The sequence below is a fragment of the Bos indicus genome, chromosome 9 (assembly GCF_029378745.1).
Source record: "Bos indicus isolate NIAB-ARS_2022 breed Sahiwal x Tharparkar chromosome 9, NIAB-ARS_B.indTharparkar_mat_pri_1.0, whole genome shotgun sequence".
NCBI classification, from domain to species: domain Eukaryota; kingdom Metazoa; phylum Chordata; class Mammalia; order Artiodactyla; family Bovidae; genus Bos; species Bos indicus.
Window position 1 is genome coordinate 91,578,527 of NC_091768.1, and position 21,553 is coordinate 91,600,079.

At 44.9% G+C, this 21,553-nt stretch overlaps 1 protein-coding gene across 4 annotated transcripts in view; it reads right to left on the reverse strand.

The window, feature by feature from the left end:
• Positions 1-2,728: 2,728 nt before the first annotated feature.
• Positions 2,729-21,553, reverse strand: part of CNKSR3 (CNKSR family member 3) — a 110,768-nt gene continuing 91,943 nt past the window's right edge. For 3 of the 4 annotated variants that reach the window (XM_019967617.2, XM_070796413.1, XM_070796415.1), the window contains exons 8-13: positions 18,140-18,208; positions 17,726-17,872; positions 11,004-11,128; positions 8,262-8,467; positions 7,706-7,795; positions 2,729-4,245 (exon numbers count right to left, since the gene is read on the reverse strand). In XM_019967617.2, the coding sequence (XP_019823176.1) occupies positions 3,947-4,245; positions 7,706-7,795; positions 8,262-8,467; positions 11,004-11,128; positions 17,726-17,872; positions 18,140-18,208 (936 nt within the window). In that variant the 3' untranslated portion in view covers positions 2,729-3,946. The remainder of the gene's footprint in view (positions 4,246-7,705; positions 7,796-8,261; positions 8,468-11,003; positions 11,129-17,725; positions 17,873-18,139; positions 18,209-21,553) is intronic. The other variant, XM_070796416.1, reaches the window with a different exon arrangement.

The following is a 21,553-nucleotide window of genomic DNA, read 5'->3' on the forward strand; positions in this document are numbered from 1 at the left end:
CTTCCCTGAACTGGGAGGTCAGGGATCACAACCTCCACGAGCTGCGTGTGTCGCGACGATGTCGCTGCAGCTGCGAGAGAACTACACGCTCCAAGCCGCGAGGTGGGGCGGGTCGCGAGCTTTGCACGGCGCCTGCGCAATCCTCGGCGCCTGCGCAATCCTCGGCGCCTGCGCAATCCTCGGCGCCTGACCCATTTTGAGTGCTTCTGCTGCCGGCTTCGTGCCCGCACGGGTCGGTGGAACCGTGCGATGTCCTCACGGCCTCGACCCTCTGCCCTGCCCAGTGTGCTCCTCAAGCTGCGCGTGACACAAGCACCTCCAGGCCACCGTGGCATTCCTGGAGCAGGGCCACGTGTGCGTGGGCCGCCACGTGGTCACTGACCCTTGTCTCGCGCAGCCTGGAGGGATTTCGTGTCCCCTGGGCCGACTCGTGTGAAACGTGCTGGACTATAATGACGACCTCGATCCAAAAGCTTAGAGGGTCTTCCCTCTCCAGGCCTACATGTTACAGATGGAGAAGCTGAGCTCCGCGAAGCCTGAGGTTCTGTGACGGCGCTCTCCCCGAAAAATGGGGTGTCAGCCAGTGGTCGGGTCTGAACAACTTGGCTCCTCAGCAACAGATCACACACGGAACCAAAGGGTACGCCCCTTTCCCACGAAATTTTCTTAGCCTTTGGCGATTGGTAATTAAATTACTGCCTTAAGAGACAATGGGAAGCGGTTTTGTACTGCACCGGGGAATTGTTAACATTCTTACAGCAGAAATACTGAAGTGTGAAAGTGAGGACTTTGGAGGGGGGGGGGGGGGGGGGAGGGGGGGGGTGTGCAGGGCATAAGCGGTCCCCCAGTTTTCATTTCCTTGTAGCAGGACAGTTTGGTTTAATTTATTTAACTCGACTTCTTGCTCTTGTTCATGATTAAGCTGTGTACAGATGCTAGAGAGTTTGGTCTCAAGTTTTCATAGACTGGGTGAGATTTTAGTGTTCAGAGTTCTTTCTTTTGTTTAAAGGAATGCTCTCCTAATGCTAGTAAATAGCCTAACTGCCTTATAAGTAGAAAACACACACACACACACACACAAGCAGGGGAACTACAAAGGTGAATGAAATCAAATGTCAGTGAAAGTGAAAGTTGCTCAGTCCTGTCCAACTCTTTGAAACCCCATGGACTATACAGTCTATGGAATTCTCCAGGCCAGAATACTGGAGTGAGTAGCCTTTCCGTTCTCCAGGGGATCTTCCCAACCCAAGGATCGAACCCGAGTCTCTTGCATTGCAGGCAGATTCTTTACCATCAGGGAAGCCCTCAAATGTCATTGGCCAACCCCATACCAAGAGGAGGTTTTTCCTTTTCAAGGTGCCCACCTTCCGTATAACCTCCAAGGAAGAATTGGGCAGAAGTCTCATCCCAAAGCAAACCATGCAGTGATTCTGTTCATAAGGGTGGAAGCAAAATGTGATCAATGTCTGGTGGCTCAGACAGTAAAGAATCTGCCTGCAATGCAGGAGACCTGGGTTCAATCCCTGGTCGGGAAGATCCCCTGTAGAAGGAATTGGCTACCCACTCCAGTATTCTTGCCTAGAGAATTCCAAGGATAGAGGAGTTTGGCGGGCTACAGTCCATGGGCTCACAGAGTCAGACACGACTGAGTGAGTTAACACTCTCTGCAAGTACTAACCACATATTCAACAGGTGGAAACAGCCACATTAGGCCTGCATGGTCATTCCATTTATGCCTGTGGTGGCAAAAAAGCAATATGCTCAAGTGTCAGAGATTTACTTATACCAGCTCTTTAGGGGGATGAAAAGGTAAGTATAAATACCTCTAAGAGTTCTCTGAGGGCTAATAAACTGAAATGTGGGAATACTGATGGTCTTCAGGCCAGGAGGCAACTGCTTTACTTTCAGGGAGGAAAAACAAAATGATAGTAAACCCCCACAAAACAGATACATTCAGTTTGGTGGAGAGAGACGTAGAGAGAGAAAGTCCCCATCTTAGGACTTCAGGGAACAGTCTGAGAAACACCAGTCTAATACAGCTACTTGAGTTGCGCACTGAAAATTCACTTGAGGATGGTCATTTGATCACAAAGGGCATTCAGTCCACAGCAAAGGAGCTGACCTGCAGCTAAGACCGCCACAGCCACTGAACTCATGACTCAGGGGATCTAAAGCTCCCCTAAAGCTAAGGAGTGAGAGGAAGAGTCGTCCCCTGCCCCCACTGTCTGGGCTTAAAGCCAGCCAAGCCAACATACAAAGGCCGGGCCTAGCGCTTCCCCTTTGCCACAGTCCTCCCATCACCCGTCCCCTAATTACCAGACACCCCCCCCCACTCTGCCCCTACACTGTGCTGTCAAGCACCCGTGAATCACGCACTCCACGCCTCTTCTTCCTTCCATTTGCCAAACCCCGTAACCCCCGTGAAACGGCTATATCTTCACTGCAGTTCCCTTGGGGGTTGGGTGACACCAAAACAGGCTGACTGAATTCATTCACACAAATACACAAGTGGTTGCCAGTTCCCTGAAGCTCACCAACTCCCTCAATCGCATCTAAAGGAAGATGTTTGCTAACTCCAAGAAATCTCTGATTTCAGGCAGTTCAGCAAAGTAGACAATTCAAGACAAATACCAGCTTTGTCCAGGGGTACAGCTCAGAAAAGTCCCCAAATGTAAACTCCACACATGCCCCCTCCATGTCCCCATTTCTAATCCATACAATTCTAAAATTGCTTCAGAGGGTTTATTTTTTTCTTTTTTAACAATAATGCCCACGGTGGCAACAGCCATGGTGGTCACTGGTAAACCTGAAAACATCTTGAACACTTTTTCATTAGCTTCCTGTAGGACACCAAACAGAAATATACCAATTACATGTGACTAAGGTAAGAAAAATATACAACTATATTTAAAACACTTAAATTAACAAGATAGTACTTTTCATTCTAACAAAGTATCATACATTCAGTTTAAACAAGAGTTAATACAGACACACTTTTCCAAAATACCATATGCTAGTTGAAAATGAGTGACCGTGAGATTTTTCCAAGAGGTTTCTAATTAGCAAAATGTACAATTTTGAAGAACTGTCCATTCTTTTCTGGAAGATAGTCACTGAACAGGTTAAAATGCAAATTGATGTCTCTCTCATAAACCTAAGTATGCTTGCTTCATTTTTCTGAATGAGACTTTGGCTGTCAGCAAGTCTATTATAGCTTCTTTTCCCTTAAAGACAATAATATACACCATTAACAATGACACCCCTTACAAATAACCATAAACTTTGTGTGTAGTAAGCCCTATCTAAATGTTTTCACGTGTTTCTGTATTAACTGACCTACACTGATTGTTATGCAAACTGCGTTAAACAAGTGTAACAGGCCTACATTTATACCTCTGCTCTGAAAGAACATCAGATGCTGCCCACGTGTTATTTCAAGGTCAAGGCTGCTACACGTTTGCATGTGGTACAAAACAAAACTTTTCTCCACTGGCTTTTTCAGGTGAAGAGGTTGGACCAAAATCCAACACATCTGTGTGACAGCGGCCACCAATTGTAGTTCGACCCTCAAAACGAACAATGGCCTGTTCTCTGTAATGATCATACCATTCCTGGCCAAGGCTCTGCTTTACAGAATGTGTCTCTGTGTTCTGACTCTTAAGGAAGCAAAAAAAAAAAAAAAGGTGGGGGCGGGGGGGCAGACTCTCCCCATTTCTCTCCTTTGGCCGCCACAAGTCAGCATCTGATCTAAGATTCTCTGGATTTATTCCCATCCAATGACTTCAAAATTCCAAGAAGTGCAATACACAACTTTCCAAAAAAGAAACCCACGAAATTGCAAAAGATGGCTACATAATACTGTGAATGAGAATCACAACAAGATTGCCAACCGAGGAAACAAGGCACTTGGTAGCAGGAGTCCAGGAGGCCCCAGGGAGCGTGGGGCTCAGTGAGTCAACAATTTCAGGCGAGTCAACCAGCTGACCAGCAGGGATGGTTCTGGAGACGAGGACTTGGCGGCCGAGGAGCCGGCTTTCTTTTTGGTCCCTTCTTCCGGGAACGGAATCGTGGCGCTGCTGTGGAGATCCGAAGTGATGTAGCACCTGCTGCCTCGGATGTAGTCTGCGCCTCGGACCAGCTGCCTCTCGGTCCCGGGCCTTGAGAAGCGGTACGTGGGCGAGGAGCTTTCTTCGAGGATGGGAGGGATACGCTCGTTACTGAAATACCGGCAGAGGGCATCCTCACCTGTTATCGGATAAAGCCCACAAGCGGTCCATTAAAATAACCATCATCCGCACACCCGCTGCTCAGACTTGCCCTGCTTCTGAAACAGACACCGCACCCTGCCTTCCACTCACGGATGGGCTACCAGGTCCCCCAGGCGGCTGGGCCCATCCCGCAGGGCTTTGAGAAAGCAGAAATGGAAGACATTCACACTTCAGGCTGCTTTTCTATCTGAGAGGTAACACGGGGGCAGAGAAGAATCAGTGAGCCTGCCCTTTTTAATCAGTATAGGATTTTCATAATTTCACTTGAGATCAAAAAACAAAATCTTGTAATGCTGTCACTCCTTCCACACCTGTGCTTGTTCAATACCTGCACCCTGGAGCACCGGCCCTTGGAACCACGGTTCTTACGCAGGAGCATCCCTCAGGGGCATTCAGGAAGGTGGGGTGCCTTTGCTTGTCACCCTGACTGCAGGGCAGGCACTCTCCACCTTTAATGGGTGGGGTTCAAAGATTCTACTGCTCTGCAAGGCTTGGGACATTTCTGGAGAAGAAAGAATGATCCTACCCTAAAAGTCAGCCCCCCTGGGCTGGGGAGCAGGGCCGGGGAGGTAAACGTAAAATACAGGGTACGCTGGCAGCATGCAGCCTTCTTTTGATCAAGAAGTTCCACTTCTAAAAATGTATGAAGATTGGGACTTCCCTGGTTAGGGAACTAAACTCCCCTGGTTAGACTCTGCTCTTCCACTGCAGGGGTCACAGGTTCAATCCCTGGTTAGGGAACTAAAATCCCACATGCTGTGAGATTCAGCCAAAAAAAAAAAAACATAGGAAGATCTATGTACAAGGTGTTTCTTGAAGCATTATTTACAATTGAGAGGAAAAAAACAGAAATAACCTAAATGTCCAACCATAGCAGACTGAATAAGTGGTTCAAATGGTAAAGAATCTGCCTGCAATGCAGGAGGCACAAGTTCAATCCCTGGGTCAGGAAGATCCCCTAGAGAAGGAATTGGTAACCGACTCCAGTATTCTTGCCTGGGAAATCCCATGGATAGAGGAGACTGGTGAGCTACAGTCCATGGGGTCATAGAAGAGTTGCACAGGACTTTGCAAATAAACCACCTACATTGATGAAAGTGAAAGAGTAGAGTGTAAAAGTTGGCTTAAAGCTCAACATTCAGAAAACGAAGATCATGGCATCTGTTCCCATCACTTCATGGGAAATAGATGGGGAAACAGTGGAAACAGTGTCAGACTTTATTTTTCTGGGCTCCAAAATCACTGCAGATGGTGATTGCAGCCATGAAATTAAAAGCTTACTCCTTGGAAGGAAAGTTATGACCAACCTAGATAGCATATTCAAAAGCAGAGATATTACTTTGCCAACAAAGGTCTGTCTAGTCAAGGCTATGGTTTTTCCAATGGTCATGTATGGATGTGAGAGTTGGACTGTGAAGAAAGCTGAGCACTGAAGAATTGATGCTTTTGAACTGTGGTGTTGGAGAAGACTCTTGCAAGTCCCTTGGACTGCAAGGAAATCGAACCAGTCCATCCTAAAGGAGATCAGTCCTGGGTGTTCATTGGAAGGACTGATGCTGAGGCTGAAACTCCAATACTGTGGCCACCTCATGCAAAGACTTGACTCACTGGAAAAGACCCTGATGCTGGGAGGGATTGGGGGCAGGAGGAGAAGGGGACGACAGAGGATGAGATGGCTGGATGGCATCACCGACTCGATGCACATGAGTTTGGGTGAACTCCGGGAGTTGGTGATGGATAGGGAGGCCTGGCGTGCTGTGATTCATGGGGTCGCAAAGAGTAGGACACGACTGAGCAACTGAACTGAACTGAACTGATTGCCGTAAGACAGATTACTAACGCAATTATTACAAAAAATGCACGTGTTCCTCTTACATAGTATTTCTGAACATCTATCTATTCCATTTTGCATATTTTTCCTAAGTGTATAATATGTAAATACAGAAACAATTAGAAGATATACAGAACACTCAGAGTGATTATTTCTAGGTTGGGGAAGCAGATTACAGGAAGTTTTCTTATATTTTTTATTTGTTTTGCTTTTGTAATCAAAGGGGGAAAAAGTTACTTTTAAAAAGCGCCCGTAGGAGTCTATTCATATGAAATGCCTTAAATAGGTAAATCAAGAGATAGAAAGTAGATTTTTGGTTGCCAGGAGCTGAAGGAGGTGGGAATGAGGAATGACTGCTTACAGGGTTTTCTTGTTGAAGTGACAGAATATTCTGGAATTAGTACAACTCTATGAATATACTGAAACCCACTGAATTGTACATTTTAACAGGGTGAGCTTTATGGTATGTGAGTTGTCTCTCCAAAAAAAGGTCATGTTCTGTTTTGTTTTGTTTTCCTGAAGTATCCATTATTTTATGCAGATAACTTTCCTTCTAAAATGATAACACCAGGAAAATGTGGAAGGTGGGATAGAGGTCAGGTATCTTTCCATTTTCCCAACCTCACACTCCCCACCCCTACACCCCGTATCTCAAATATTAAAAGACTACATCTGGGGCGTCAAAGCCTAAAAAAGACTGGCAACAAGGCTGTGGACATCTCAGATCTAAACAAAGGACTGCCCTGCCCCCTGCTGTCTGCTCCACAGATTTTCCATGTCAGCTAAGGGTGTCTTGGACCTCAGATGGCATCTTCTTCCTTTTTCCAATTTAGTATCATCCAGGTAATTCAGCTACTTAGGTGACAAACTTTACCAAGTCCCAGGGAAATGTCAGGGGTTGAGCACTTTGGCAGTTGAGGCACCAGAATTTATTTCTTCTTCCTTTTCCTATCTCAGGCCAACCTGCTGTCTATCTTTTCAACAGCTCTTTGTTCTAGCACTGCAAAATCAATGTTAGGCTGTCTTGACAATCAAACGTAATCTGGGTCAACATTTCCCTTAAGAGAAGCATCATCATCAGTAACTTGGAATAGAGTGTAAATTAAACACAAGTTTCTTTTCCAATAGTAATTATTCTCTAATATAAGGACGGGGAAGAAAAAAAGCTACGCCTGTCCATCAAAAATAAGACAGACTCCAATAATGAAAAGCTAAAAATTGAGGATGGGATTGTTTAATGAATAAGGTATTTCTACTTGTTTAGAAATTGGACCATCGATGTCTACAGCCGGTGTAAAGCACACGAAACTAATTAGGAGATTTACAAGCACTAACTAGGATTCACTGATTCAATGGACCTGAGTTTGAGCAAACTCCCGGAGACCGTGAAGGACAGGGAAGCCTGGTGTGCTGCCATCCATGGGGTTGCACAGAGTCAGACATGACTGGGCAGCTGAACAAAGACATAGGTAGAAACTTAGAGGCCTTCAGCAGCCCTGATGTAGATGAGAAGATGACTTCTGTGGTCACTGACCACACTTAGGAAGAGGCCCGAGATGAAGGCCTGGGCTTTACGTTTGGTGCTTTTCCGTTTGCTTAAACTTACTTTTCCTCCCATGACCTCGAGGTCTAGCAAAAGGGTCCACGATGCCCATCCAGCTCGCGTCCGCAGGCATTGACAGAGGCCGGGGCTTGCCTTCAGAGGAAGGGGAAGAAAAAGGAGAAGTTGAGAGTTTCTGGACTCCAGAGAACCCTTTATTTAGAACTAGACCATCCCGCACCCCAACACCACACTCACTGCAACGTAAGCAAAACCTAAAGTAAGGAAAAAGTGTTTTAAAGCGGTGGGTTTCCTCAGCACGCCATGAGGACAGAGGCGTGCTGAACTTGAGTCTGTGGGTCCCCGGAGCAAAACAACTGCAAGTTGAAATGCAGGCACTGAAAGTTAAAACCGTAACATGATCTCACCCCACTGGGCCTGGATGCCAGGCGGTGTGATGACTCAACCAGCCTTGGCTTTGGAGAGATGAATAAAGGTCTCATACTTGGAATTTCATTGAGGTTTATGTTTTCCTCAGATTACCCTGCAAGTCTGCCAAATTCATCCAACAGTCCCAAATAAGGAAGGGGGAGGGGAAGAGGACAAACACCCCGCAGCGTACCGTAAGATGGCGTTTTCTCTCTCATCTTTGCCGGCAGAATGTTGGTTTCCACGGAATAGCCAGGCAGCTGATCAGAATCCGCGATGGTGAATCTCCGTCTCCGGCTTTCCTGGTCCAGGAAGGAATTGGGGGACTCGGAACCCTTAGGACCAGGCTGTGGCTGTTTACATTTACTGAATCCGTAAACAGAACCCCCATTCTCTTCCCTGCAGGATGGAAGGCAATAATTAAGTTGCTTACAAAGATCCTCTCAAACAAAAGAATTATGAGGCATACTATTGCCAGCACACAGAAGACAACTTAAATTCTCCTTTTCCTCTGGAGGAAAGAGCAATACTTTTTCAAGCACAGCTGCTTCTCAAATACATAAAGATCCTATTAAATAAAAGTAAATATCATGATCCTACTAAATAAGGGGAAATGAGACTTTTTCGTATATGTAGTTTAAAGGATACAAATATACCTTTGAAAAGCTAGCTCTGGTTTCCCTGTACACCTATCCTATAGTAGAACTGGATCTCCTGTTTACTACAGACACCACAAGTGAAGATATAACCAAACCTTTTTTCTCATGCCAAGATTAGTATCTTTGCCAAGATCAAGCAAAGAAGACACTTGAAGTATGGCAGTTGTTAGATTTGAAAATGATGTCAAAAACTACAAAGGGGCCTTTATAGTGACCAATGGAAACTGTCTATTTTCTGAACTAAGTACAGAAAATCAGCAAAAATTGGACCACTGCCTGCAACTTAATTCTTTCTGAATGCCAGCTTATACTAAGACTTATAAAATTAATTTTAGTTGAGTCCAAGTTACCAGCTGGTTAACTTTTTTGCATTTAGTAAATTCCATTAGGGGATCATTGCAAAACAACTATATAAATACAGAGTCTACTAAGTCCAAACAGTCTAAAGATCAGCCTGGCCTACTGGTATTCCCAGTGAGTCTGCTACTTGTACCCACCCTGACTGCCACCATGAATCTGTCTCCTTCTATACTTTTAAACCTGGAATACAGCTTCCCCATTTGCAACGCTTTCCACACTCACCGCTTGTCCTCTGTGACCATTTGCATGTTTCATTCCTAATAAAATATGCTTTATTAATGGTGTCTTTCAATATGTATGTGTCCCCACATGTCTTCTCCAAATACATTAAGAGCCCCAGTTCCCTCTTGCCCTTACTATGTGCATACTCTTTTTCTTGCCATGGCTCTTGTGACCCCCTCGCTGAGACTCAGGCAAGAATATTCAGGATTAGGGGTGTTGGGGTGATCCTCCCTACAGTTTCTGATAGAACAGTTCACATGCTGGTCATCAAAGCAACAAACAGCTCCTTATAGTTTTAAACGCACTTAAGATCCAACAACCACAGGAACCCTTGTCTGTGAATACGGGGAAGAGTCTTATCTACCAACCGGAATGCCCTGATCACTGAGGTCACTGCTCCACCTGCTGTAATAAGTTCTGGGCAAACCAAGACTCAAGGAGGAGGATAATCATGTTACTTCTTTTTTGTGCCCAGGAAAGAAACACAGTGGATGCAAAGAGTTCAGCTTAAAACAAAAACAAATGAAAAACTCCAATATAAAGTGAAACATCACTACAGGTTCAGTCCAGACTTCTATCTTATGAAATATTACAGCATGATTACGTATTTCTCAATTTATTCTTGAACAGTTGACTAAGACACTGGCAGTTCTCTAGGGGCAAGAACTACATCTGTTTTGCATAAGATGGTAAATCAGGCCCAACTCTCAGGAAATATATGTTGAATAAATGAGCCAGATTCTCTAGTTTTACTAGCATATGTAAATATGTCAGATGGTATAAATAAGCCTGTATTTCATACCTCAATCACCCCCTATATAACATCTGGCATGACCATCCTCACTTCACCATAAACATTTAAAATAGCCATTAAGAAAGCAATGATCTTTAAGAATTCATAATAGATAAATACACATAAACACATATGGATGCACAAATACAGGCCATTCACACCTGTTTTCACGTTTTTTAACTCCTATGAAGAACACGTGTCTCTCTCAACAAGATAAAACTAACTTTGATCTTGCAGAAATATTTATTATCTTCCTCCCCAGAGTTAAGTTTACCATGTAGTTAATGAAACTTCAGCTTCAGAGAACCCCCAAACAGCCCATTCCACTGCCCAGTGAAGAATGAAAATGACATGACCCAAAAGCACATGCTTTAAGGACCACCCTCCTCCCCATCAAACTGTCTGACTATCTGGATCTATCCCTACACTTCCCCTTTAAGAATTACACTTCCGTCCCCCAGTTTTTCTGAGATATAATTGACATATAATGTCATATTCATTTCAGATGTGCAACATAATGATTTATGTATATATTGCAAAATGATCACCACAATAAGCTTAGGTAACATCCATCACCCCACACAATGACTAATTCCTTCTTTCTCCTGATGAGAACTTTTAAGATCTAGTCCCTTTGCAACTTTGAAGATACACAACACAGTATTGTTAACAGTCACCATGCTGTTGACCCCAACAGTCCATTCCCAGGACTCAGCCTGTAACTGGAAGTCTGTACTTTTCTGAACCCTTCACCCATTCCTGACCCCCACACTCAGGTCGACGCTTTCTGACAGTGGATTCGGGCCTCAGCCTCCTCTTGAGATGCTCGTGGTCTTCCCACCACCAGCAGCATCCCCAGGCCCAGGAGACGAGCACACCACGAAAATGGGCACGGACTTACCGGGGCGAGTAGGGAACACTTGGTGGAGGAGGAATATAAAGATCCAGGATGGCTGGCTTCTCCTTCTTCAGCGAGGCATCCATCGTGCTGTCCGGGGACTGGGTGGTCGTGGTGGGAGGTGAGGTCTGAAAGGGAGCAAGCGTAAAAGCTTGGAGGTTAACTCAGAGATCGTTCTCCACAAAACCAACCCCAGCCTCTGGGTAAACAGGGTCCTGGGTCATTTGCGTGTCTGCAGCTACTAGCAACATTCAACATATATTCTTCTTTGAGACACTTACAATCTCTTTGTTTCTTGATATGGTTGATTTACAATGTTGTCTTAGTTTCAGGTGTACAGCAAAGGGATTCAGTTATACGCATGTATGTATGTGTAACTGAATATATTTCTTTTCAGATGCTTTTCCATTATAGGCTATTACAAGATATTGAATATCGCTCCCTGTGCTACACAGTAGGTCCTGTTGGTTATTTTATGTATATTAGTGTGTATGTGTTTAATCCCAAGTTACTAATTTATCCCTCCTGCCCTTCCCCCTTTGGTGACCATAAATTCATTTTCTGCCTGTGAGTTTACGTTCTGTAAATAAGTGCATTTGTATCATTTTTAGACTCCAGATTAAGTGAAATCATATGATATGTGTCTGACTTACTTCACTTAGTACGACACTCTCGAGGTCCGTCCATGTTGCTGCAATGGCATTAGTTTATTGTTGCCTATGACTAATGTCCCATGGTATGTATAAACCATTTACCAAGAGTTTTGAAAGGCTAGATGCATTGTGAGAATCCGAGGCCTGGGAGTCAGGTAACCAGGAGGTTAGAATTCTGGCTCTGAGCAAAGCACCTAAACTCCCAATCCTCGGCTTCCTCCTCTGAAAAGCAATCATACTGACAGCACCTCTCACGGAGGGCTGCGGTGAGGACAGAATGAGTTAGTTCACACTGATCACTGACAGCACTGCCACTGACTAGGAGTGTGGCCTCGGAACTCGGACTCTCTGGGTGCAATCCTGGTTATACCTCTGATTCGCTGTGTGTCTCCAGGCAAATCACGCAACTTCTCTGTGCCTTATCTACAGAATGGGCATAAACAGGAACAAGCATAAAACTCCCATGGACAGAGGAGACTGGCAGGCTACAGTCCACAGGGCCACAAAGAGTCGGACACGACTCAGTGACTGAGTGTGCACGCACACACATGCACACGCACACACACACGCACACACACGCACACACGGTAGCAACAAAGGGCAGCTGTGAGAATTAGGTAACACATGTAACGGGCTTTAGCACAGGCTCATCACACAGTAAGTACACAACCTTATGCTGTTTGAGTATTCACGAGCTAATTTTTTAAATTTAAAATTCACATGGCTTCATTTTAATCGTGTTATTGGTCTCAGGGGACCTATTTTTTTTTTAAATCTTGTGAGACCTTCAATCGTATCTCTCCTATAGTCTAACAGTGACGATCAGCCCTTTCTGGTTGGTAAAAGAACAGTGAGAAGGCCATGGCAACCCACTCCAAAATTTTTGCCTGGGAAATCCATGGACAGAGGAGCCTGGCGGGCTACAGTCCATGAAGTTGCAAAGAGTCGGACATGACTTGGCAACTAAACAATAACAAAAGGAACAACAGCAAGGAAATCTGAGTCAAGGCACGAAGATATGTGGGGAAGGCCAGGGGGAAGCACCATGTGAGAACTGCGCTAGGCCCTGGGGAGACAGAGAGAGACACCGAAGCCCTGTCTGGCCCAGGTGATGATTGCTGGAGACCCTCCCAGAAGTGAGAGTGTGAAATGGAGTCTGAGGCTTGGCAGGATGGGAGTAGCAGTGCTCACAGAGCGACGGCACCATTTGGGGGAGGACGTTGAGGCTCAGGGAAACAGACTCCCCAAGCATATACAGAGAGCCTGTGAGCTCTCTGCACCAAGGAATGGATCCACACCTCAGCCTGACCATCTTAGACAACATCTGAAGACACGGGGCCCAGGACCCAGGCTCTCCACAAACAGAAGTAGAAGGAAATGGGCATTTCCATAGAGCGGGTATTTCCCTAAACTCCAACACTGATCGTTACTTCTAAATCAATAACCTTCGTTTACCAGGGTGGTGGCCTAAAAACAGAGCACTGAATACCTTTCTAGTAATAACATTAACGATACGGACAAGAACTAGAGATGCTCCCTCCCAGCAGAGGTGGGCACCCAGGCATACAGACCCCTGAAGAACAACACAGAGGGCAAAACCCAGGATGGGGGCTGAGAAAGTGTACAGAGTACTGGTCTACCAGAGTTCTTGTTCTGAGAAAATCGTGGACTCAGTGCCAGGATACTAAGCTATAAAATGGCCTCTGAATTTTGTTTTTGGCTGCATCAAGTCTTAGCGGAGGCACAAGGGGTCTTTGCTGCAGTGTGCGGGCTTCTCTCTAGTTGTGCTCATGGACACACAGGCTCCAGAGTGTTTGGGTTCTGTAGTTTGTGACACATAGGCTCTTGAGTTGGTATTCTTGCCTGGGAAATCCCATGGGCAGAGGGGCCCCGCGGGCTATGGTCCATGGGGTTCCAAAGAGTTAGACGTGACTTAGCGATTAAACTGAAGAAGGCAATGGCAACCCACTCCTGTATTTTTGCCTGGAGAATCCTGTAGGCAGAGGAGCCTGGTGGGCTGCTGTCCATAAGGTTGCACAGAGTCAGTCACGACTGAAGCAACTTAGCATGCATGCATTGGAGAAGGAAATGGCGACCCAGTCCAGCATTCTTGCCTGGAGAATCCCAGGGACAGAGGAGCCTGGTGGGCTGCCATCTATGGGGTCACACAGAGTCGGACACGACTGAAGCGACTTAGCATGCATGCATACACTGGAGAAGGAAATGGCAACCCACTCCAGTATTCTTGGCTGGAGAATCCCAGGGACCGAGAAGCCTGGTGGGCTGCCGTCTATGGGGTCGCACAGAGTTGGACACAACTGAAGCAACTTAGCAGCAGCAGCAGCAGGCTCTTGAGTTGAGGGCTTGGTTTTCCTGTGGCATGTGGGATCTTAGTTCCCCAACCAGGGATCAAACCTGGGTCCCCTGCGTTGGAAGGCAGATTCTCAACCCCTGGACCTCCAGAGAAGTCCCCAGCATCTGCATTTTGATGGCTGTGCTCTAGCTGGGTTGGAAGTGAAGCTACATGTTTCATTCCTCACCTTCATCTCTTCCCCCAAACTGCACAGTGAGTGGAACCTGGCAGGAAGGTAGACAAAGGAAAAAGGAAGCATGTCCCTTTTTAAGTGAATTTCCAGAGGTCAAGGAACTGACTCTAGCCTATACTTAGAAATAATGTTCGCTTTCCTTCTGAACACATCCACCTGATTTTTCCTCTGTCATTTCAAACTCAGTGATGATCAGAAGACCTGCGTTCTCTGCTTCCTAGATGGTTCTCTTCTGATTGTGTGATTTCTGTCACTGGTATCACCACGCAAGGTCACTGCCACATTTCACATCTGCTTCTCACTTTCCCTGCCTGCCTACCTCTAACCCAAAGACTTTTCTAAAGGTTACTATGAATAATTAGAATTGAGATTTAGAAAATACTAACTACTTGTCTGAGGTCTCACAGCTAAGATGAGTCAGAGATTGGATTTGAATGCAAGGAGTTCAGTTCTGGACCCCCTTCCTCTGTTTTGTGAGTCCTCTTGATACTTCTTCCAAAGGATCTCTTGAGTTAGTCTTTCACAGAATCGCCCCTGTCCCAGCCTCACCCAGAAGCCAGGTGGCTCAGTGGTAAAGAGCCTCCTGCCAGTGCAGGAGATGAAAGTTCGACTCCTGGGTCAGGAAGAAACCTGGAGAAGGAAATTGCATCACCCTCCAGTATTCTTGCTTGTGAAATCCATGGACAGAGGAGCCTGGTGAGCGATAGTCCATGGGGGTCACAAGAGTCAGACATGACTTAGCAACTAAAAATCAAAAACAACAAAAGACATGTAGCACCTCCCACCTGCTGTTTCAAGTTTAGATAGTGTCATGGGCTAAACTGTGTCCCCGGAGCCCCCAGTAGCTCAGAATGTGACTGTACTTGCAGTCTTTAAAGATACGCTTAATTTAAAATAAGGTCACATGAGTGGGCCCTAATCCAGTCTGACTGGTATCCCTGTAAGAAGAAGTGATTAGGACACAGACATACAGAGCAAGCTCCAATACTCTGGCCACTTAATGTGAACAGCCAACTCATTGGAAATGATCCTGACACTGGGAAAGACTGAGGGCAGGAGGAGAAGGGGGCAACAGAGGATGAGCTGGTTGGATGGCATCATCGACTCAATGAACATGAGTTTGAGCCAACTCTGGGAGATAGTAAAGGACAGGGAAGCCTGGAGTGCTGCAGTCCATGGGGTTGCAAAGAGTCAGGCACGACTTAGCGACTGAATAACAACATACAGAGCAAAGACCACATGAAGACACAAGGAGAAGATGGCCATCTGCAAGCCAAGGAAAGAGACGTCACAAGAAGCCAACCTTGCTCTCAGATCGCCAGCCCCCAGACTTCTGAAGGAATACACTTCATTTCAGTGACCTGGTCACTGGTACTTGGTTATGGCGGCCCTAGCAAACCAACCCAGACATTAGTGTAAAAACCAACTGTCAACCTGTTGACATTACCTGCGGGATGAGGTCCATGCTCCCTAGCCTAGAACTCTATACCCACCTGTCCAGCCCAGCCCACTGGTCCAGCTTTCTCTCCCACCCCCTGCCTGAGAGTCTGGTCTACTTATTCGTGCCGGAGAGCTGTGATGTTCACCCAGAGCCCCTCTGGTTAGTCAGTGAACCCAGCTGCTGCGAGTATCTATTGCTAAAAGCTCACAGTCACCCCCTGCTCCGTAGAATTGCTCTCAGCCGACAGCAGACACCCCTGCGTATAGCTGCCAGAGCCTGTGTTGTGTGGTTACACCTGGGTAACAGCCCAAGACTAGACTCTACCTGAGACAGCACCTTTCGGGCTTCCCCTCCTTCGTCTGCCTCCCTCCCTCCTTGCCAAGTTTTACGGGAAGTACCTGCCCTAAATCATTTCACAAGAACGTCTGCCACACTCTCTGCCTCCAGGAAATCCTATCTGGGCACCACCCGCCCTGACGGCAGTGTATCCTCCCTTGGTGGCTGTGTGAACAGCATTCATCTACTCCACCAAGAGCCTCCCATCTGCCTACAAAATCCCATCGAGTTTTCCAGGCTCCCACCTTCTCGGAAGAGGCGCTTTCGCTCACCTATTCATGCCCATCACCCCTTCCTCAGAACCCAACATTCACCCCCCTACACCAAGGAGCTGGCAGAGCTGGCTGGCGGGAAGCCCTCCATCAACTACCGATGGTAAAGTAAGACCTCTTCTGTGTTAAGTAACACATTCTGAGAAATCCAGAAGTATTGAAAGACAGTGCCCTGTGTGCTGAGTGATGCAAGCAGAACAACAGGGAAGGCTGGCGAGCTGCAGTCCATGCAGTCGCAAAGAGTCGGACACGACTGAGCAACTGAACTGAACCGAAGCAAACAGAAGCTGCTGGAGTGTGATTGATACGTTCCCTTTTTATTTAAGAAGTGGCTTTAATTATGTGCCCCTCCTGGCTCCACTGTCCACATCCTGTTCTTTATTTTTATGGGTCCCCTGCCCCGCTAAGGTACACACGCAGACAGATTTCCAGCGCTCTGTGCATCACGAAACAGCCATTGATAGTGTGAGGTACTGCCGTTCCTTCCATTTGAAGATGGACAGTAAAATCACAGAGAGTTACACATAAGTGGCAATCTCAATCTTATAAAAGAGCTTTAAAGTGTGCTGCTTTTCTTTCATGGTTTAGAAATTAAACACAAAGAACTGATGATATAAGGAGAGGGTTGGTGGGGTGCATGTCCACCCAAGTGTAAGCAGTAAGGAGTGCATTGTCTGTAGAGAATTCAAATAATAAAACTAAAAGCCAATAGGCTTTTTATTCTCATCCAAGACTACTAAATCTAACAAAGGAGTGACGGAGCTCCCTGCCTGGTGGGTGGGTCTCACAGTCCCTACCCCTGCCTGGATAAACCGATGTTGAGGACTCTACCCCAGGCGGTCTCAGAGCAGTGTTCAAACTGGATTCCTTTATGGGAGTGTGTGTTTGAAACGGTAGAGGAGAAGGGCCAGAAGGGCCAGAAGTCTGCCACCGTCTGCAGCGATGACAGACAGTTGCCGCAAGCAGCTACCCAGCACCTGAAATGTGGCTGGTGAGACAGAGGAACTGAAGCTTTCCTTTTAATTATTGAAACAGTCACAGGTGGCTAGTGGCTGCCATATTAGTCAGCGCAAATCCAGCAAGTCTGCTCTCATGTACGCAGGATTATTGGATGGGCTTCCCAGGTGGCACAGTGGTAAAGAATCTACCTGCCAATGCAGGAGATGGGGGTTCGGTCCCTGGGTCGGGAAGATCCCCTGGAGGAGAAAATGGCAACCTGCTCCAGTATTCCTGCCTGGGAAATCCAATTGACAGAGAAGACTGGCAGGTTACAGTCTATGGAGTTGCAGAGTTGGACTCGACTGAGCAACTGAGCACCTGTACATACGGGATTATAGAATAATTATCCGTTCACAGATAATCCATACACTCCCGAAACCAATCAAACTGTAACCTTTTTTTTTTTTTTAGACAACTCAGGTATTATACATTGTTCCTGCACCAATGTCAAAGAAAGGCTTTCAACCAATAACAGTACCTGCACCAGAGGCGGCTTCCACCGTAGGTTTTTCAGGGGGGCAGGAGTGAAGTTGAAGGAACTCGTGGGGCGCTTCTTAAGCAGTAACACAACTCCAGTAGGATTCTCTCTCAACTTTCTCACCAGATTTTTTAGCTGCCATCCCACCTTCAAAGAAAGATAGTGAGGAGAGGGGACTTACTCATGAATAATGAAAACTCAAGCCTATTTGAGTTCAAGGAATTCAAATTTCCTTGAATTCATCTCAAGGAAATCAGCTATGAGCAAATAGGCAGATACAAATCTGTTCATTCTAGCACTGCTTAAAATTATGGAAAGCTGGATATAAACTGCAAATTTTTTAAATGCAAGCAAAATGGTTTAGAAGTTTTAGAAGGGGAAGATGAAGTCTGAAGCTTCAACGAACAAACTCACCACAGTTTGCTGATTAACCTGAATGACTTCATCACCAGCATGAATCTTCTGAGATCTGTCTGCAGGAGACTGTTAGAGACAAACAGAGAGAGACCTGTCTTATTTTTTAAGCCTCCTTTTTCTTTCTGCTTCTATTTCGTCTCCCTTCTTTCTTCTACACAAAACAAGCAATGGGAAAACAATTTTCTCAAGAACAGTTATACAGTGTGCTGGAGATTCCTAAAACTACACAGCCTGTAGAACTTGGCATGTGAATACACGTGTTATCTCCAGTGGTTTGTTACAACAGATAATCTGTCAGTAGGAACAGCCAAGGTTCATCTAACCTACCATGAAGAGTGGGACGCACTGTCCACCTAACAGGCTGATCAAAGCCACTGGTTCATCTAAAAAGTACCTTCCCTATATTCCTGTCAAAATTAATCTTGTAAAAGCTGACCAACTGCTTAACATGTAAAGATGGTCACTGTAACTCTGTCACATAATTGCTTTTTATGTGATTATTAAAACTAACTCTTTATTTTACTCAAACTTGTTTTACATGTTATCATCACATTGCTAAAATAGAAAGATAGTGAAAACAGAAGATATTTAGAAAAAATTTAAATTTTTTTTGTCTTCAGGTTGAATTCTAAATGGATGCATTTTCACAGTATCAAAACAAAGTCCAGACTTCGTGTGCTTCAAATAACAATTTGCTACAAATTTGCAAATATCTGTGTATGTGTATATATATATATATATATATATATATATATATATATCTCCCCACATATGTGTGTATAGGCAGATAAATATATGTAATCTATTTGTCAAATATTTTCTCATGGTTTCTTGTTCATTTAATCAAATTGTAACTCAATGTGTAAGAAATTTCATACGATTTTAAAATATGTTTAAAAAATTCTGCCAACAAACTTTACAGATATCATTAGGCTTATTTTATGGAGTTTTGAGGAAATTGACATTCAGTGGTAAATAACTCAGTTATGGACACACAGTAAGTGAAAGATGCAGAATATAACTTTATGCTTATTAGGTGGTTTTTAACATGAAAGTAATACCTTAAAAATTTTCCCCTGATAAATTGTAACTATATGTCGAAGTATTATTTCATCTTAAAGGGAATCTGTGCCATAATTTCTTCTCAACTTTTTTTCTCTCATTAATACCTTTTACAGACTAAACATTTTGACAAAGAATTTGAAAAGTATTTTAGGATAAGTGTAATGTCTAATCCTACCTAGAAGTATAGGTTTATTATCATTATTTAATTGCAAAAACAATAAATTCATGGAATAAAATAAAACAGAATTATGCAAAAAAAAAGATACTTCATATGATCAAAAGAGAAGGAAAGGATGAAACTTTGATTTCAAATTCTAATCAACTGTTATTGAAGCCAGAATGTTTTATTTTGTGACTTATATAACTGAATCTTCAAGCAATTTACAACCATCCTTTATAAATAGCACCTTTGAACACAGTGATGGGGGTAGCAACTAAACTCAAGACACCCTTGCTGAACTTTCTCACTCAGCTGTTGTGATAGGCTCAACAAGAAATGAGCAGGGAAAAGAAAAGAAATGAGCGAGTAGCACTAAACTATCGGAGAAGGCAATGGCACCCCACTCCAGTACTCTTGCCTGGAAAATCCCATGGACGGAGGAGCCTGGTAGGCTGCAGTCCCTGGGGTCGCAAGGAGTCGGACATGACTGAAACGACTTAGCAGCAGCAGCAGCATTAAACTGTAGAAACAATCTCTTGGATTCTGGGCCAACACAAGGCACAGGTAACTAGGCCAGCTACTTTTGAAAACATTTAACTTGCCACCGTGACTACCGGCTGTGCCTCACCCGTGAGACCAGCATCGTGGGTACCACGGGGAGATGGTCTGTCTCCAATCCCCTGCTCCTGAGGCACTTCTTAAACAAACAAATGTGTCAATGCTCCTTTCTTGCCCCTGGTGTCAGATGCCGAACCCATGGTTACAGGTCAACTTTAGCAAGTCTGATCATAATCAGTCCAGTCCCAGTTAATCTTCCTGGGCTGGGGATTCATCTAAGGTAAGCGTCACTTTCTAAAAGATAGCCTTGAAGCCAGAAAGTCCCTGTTTACAGATAAGCAATCTTAAAAAAAAAAAAAAAAAAGTCCCAGTGTCCTGAACTGACTTCCATTCCTAAGGATCTTCACATATTCATTTCTCCAATGTCCTACCAAGTGATTAAGCGTTGTGCTTGGCAGAACACTGGTAAAGAGAGAGCCTGATACCAAAATTCTTCCTAGGGTAGTTGCTCTTGATGATCTTCACCGTGTGCTGGACTACTGAAAAATGATGCTTGATCTAGCCTACTGCAGAAGAGTGATGCCCTGGAGAAGAATGCATCCATTCTTCAGAGGCTCATCTATTTCCCAACTCATGTCAGGGGTAGGGAAGAGGAGTAGGGCTAAGATCCCATCAGACTTCTGTCAAGGTCCTGAGCAACATCAAAAAAAGAAGATAGACAATCACCAGATCCTGTTTGTCTGATCTTGGAATGATCCTGACTTCTCAGGTAACCTCAAAAAAAAAAAAAGGACTAAAGGCCTGAGATGACCTGCTGGCATTGCTGGCATTGCGTCAACTGGAGTCCAAGATAGAGGAGTGTGGAGACAATTCACATGAGAAAGAAGTTGGTGAATTCTGTCCACTCTAACCCTCCAACACCAGGCTTTTATAAAAACATTCTGACTCTAAAATCATAGCAACCTTCAGTGATAGACAGAAAGCTGTCCTGGAACTGGCATTTTCTACTGGCATTTAACATTTAAGTGTAAAATATCCAGCACTAAGTATAAAATATTCAGATCAAGTCCTTGAGAAGTGGGCTCTTACCTAACTCCCCACTGTCATCGACAAGAATTACAGAGTATGTAGCATATTCCAGACAATGAACATAAGGTGACTGCAAGAATGAGGGACATTTTCCAGCAGATTACCAGACGGAATAAGACCAGTTTCCCCTTCTCTGATTTTGAACAAGAAGGAAACCATTTCTCTCTAGGATGACTTAGGTACCATCCTACGTGGAGGCACTAGGAGCAGCCACATCCAGGTAAATCCTGAATCTCTCACCCAGTCCTAAGAGTCTGGTAGGAATTCTACGGAATGTATCAGTAGACATTTGATTTGATTCAAAGCTGGTTTTCTTTAGCTTACAGTGCGTGGGGGGAAAGCAGGCTAGGGATGAGGTAGACAGTGAAAGGAAGTAACATTATAGTGTTCTATATGTTTATCCAAGATTGAAATTGGTTCAAAGACCTGACTGAGTCTGGAACTGCACAGGTCTGGGTTGTTAATGCAATCACCAAATTACTAGATGCAAAACTTCAACTGTTTAAAAGCTAAAATAGGACTTTCCTGGTGGTGCAGTG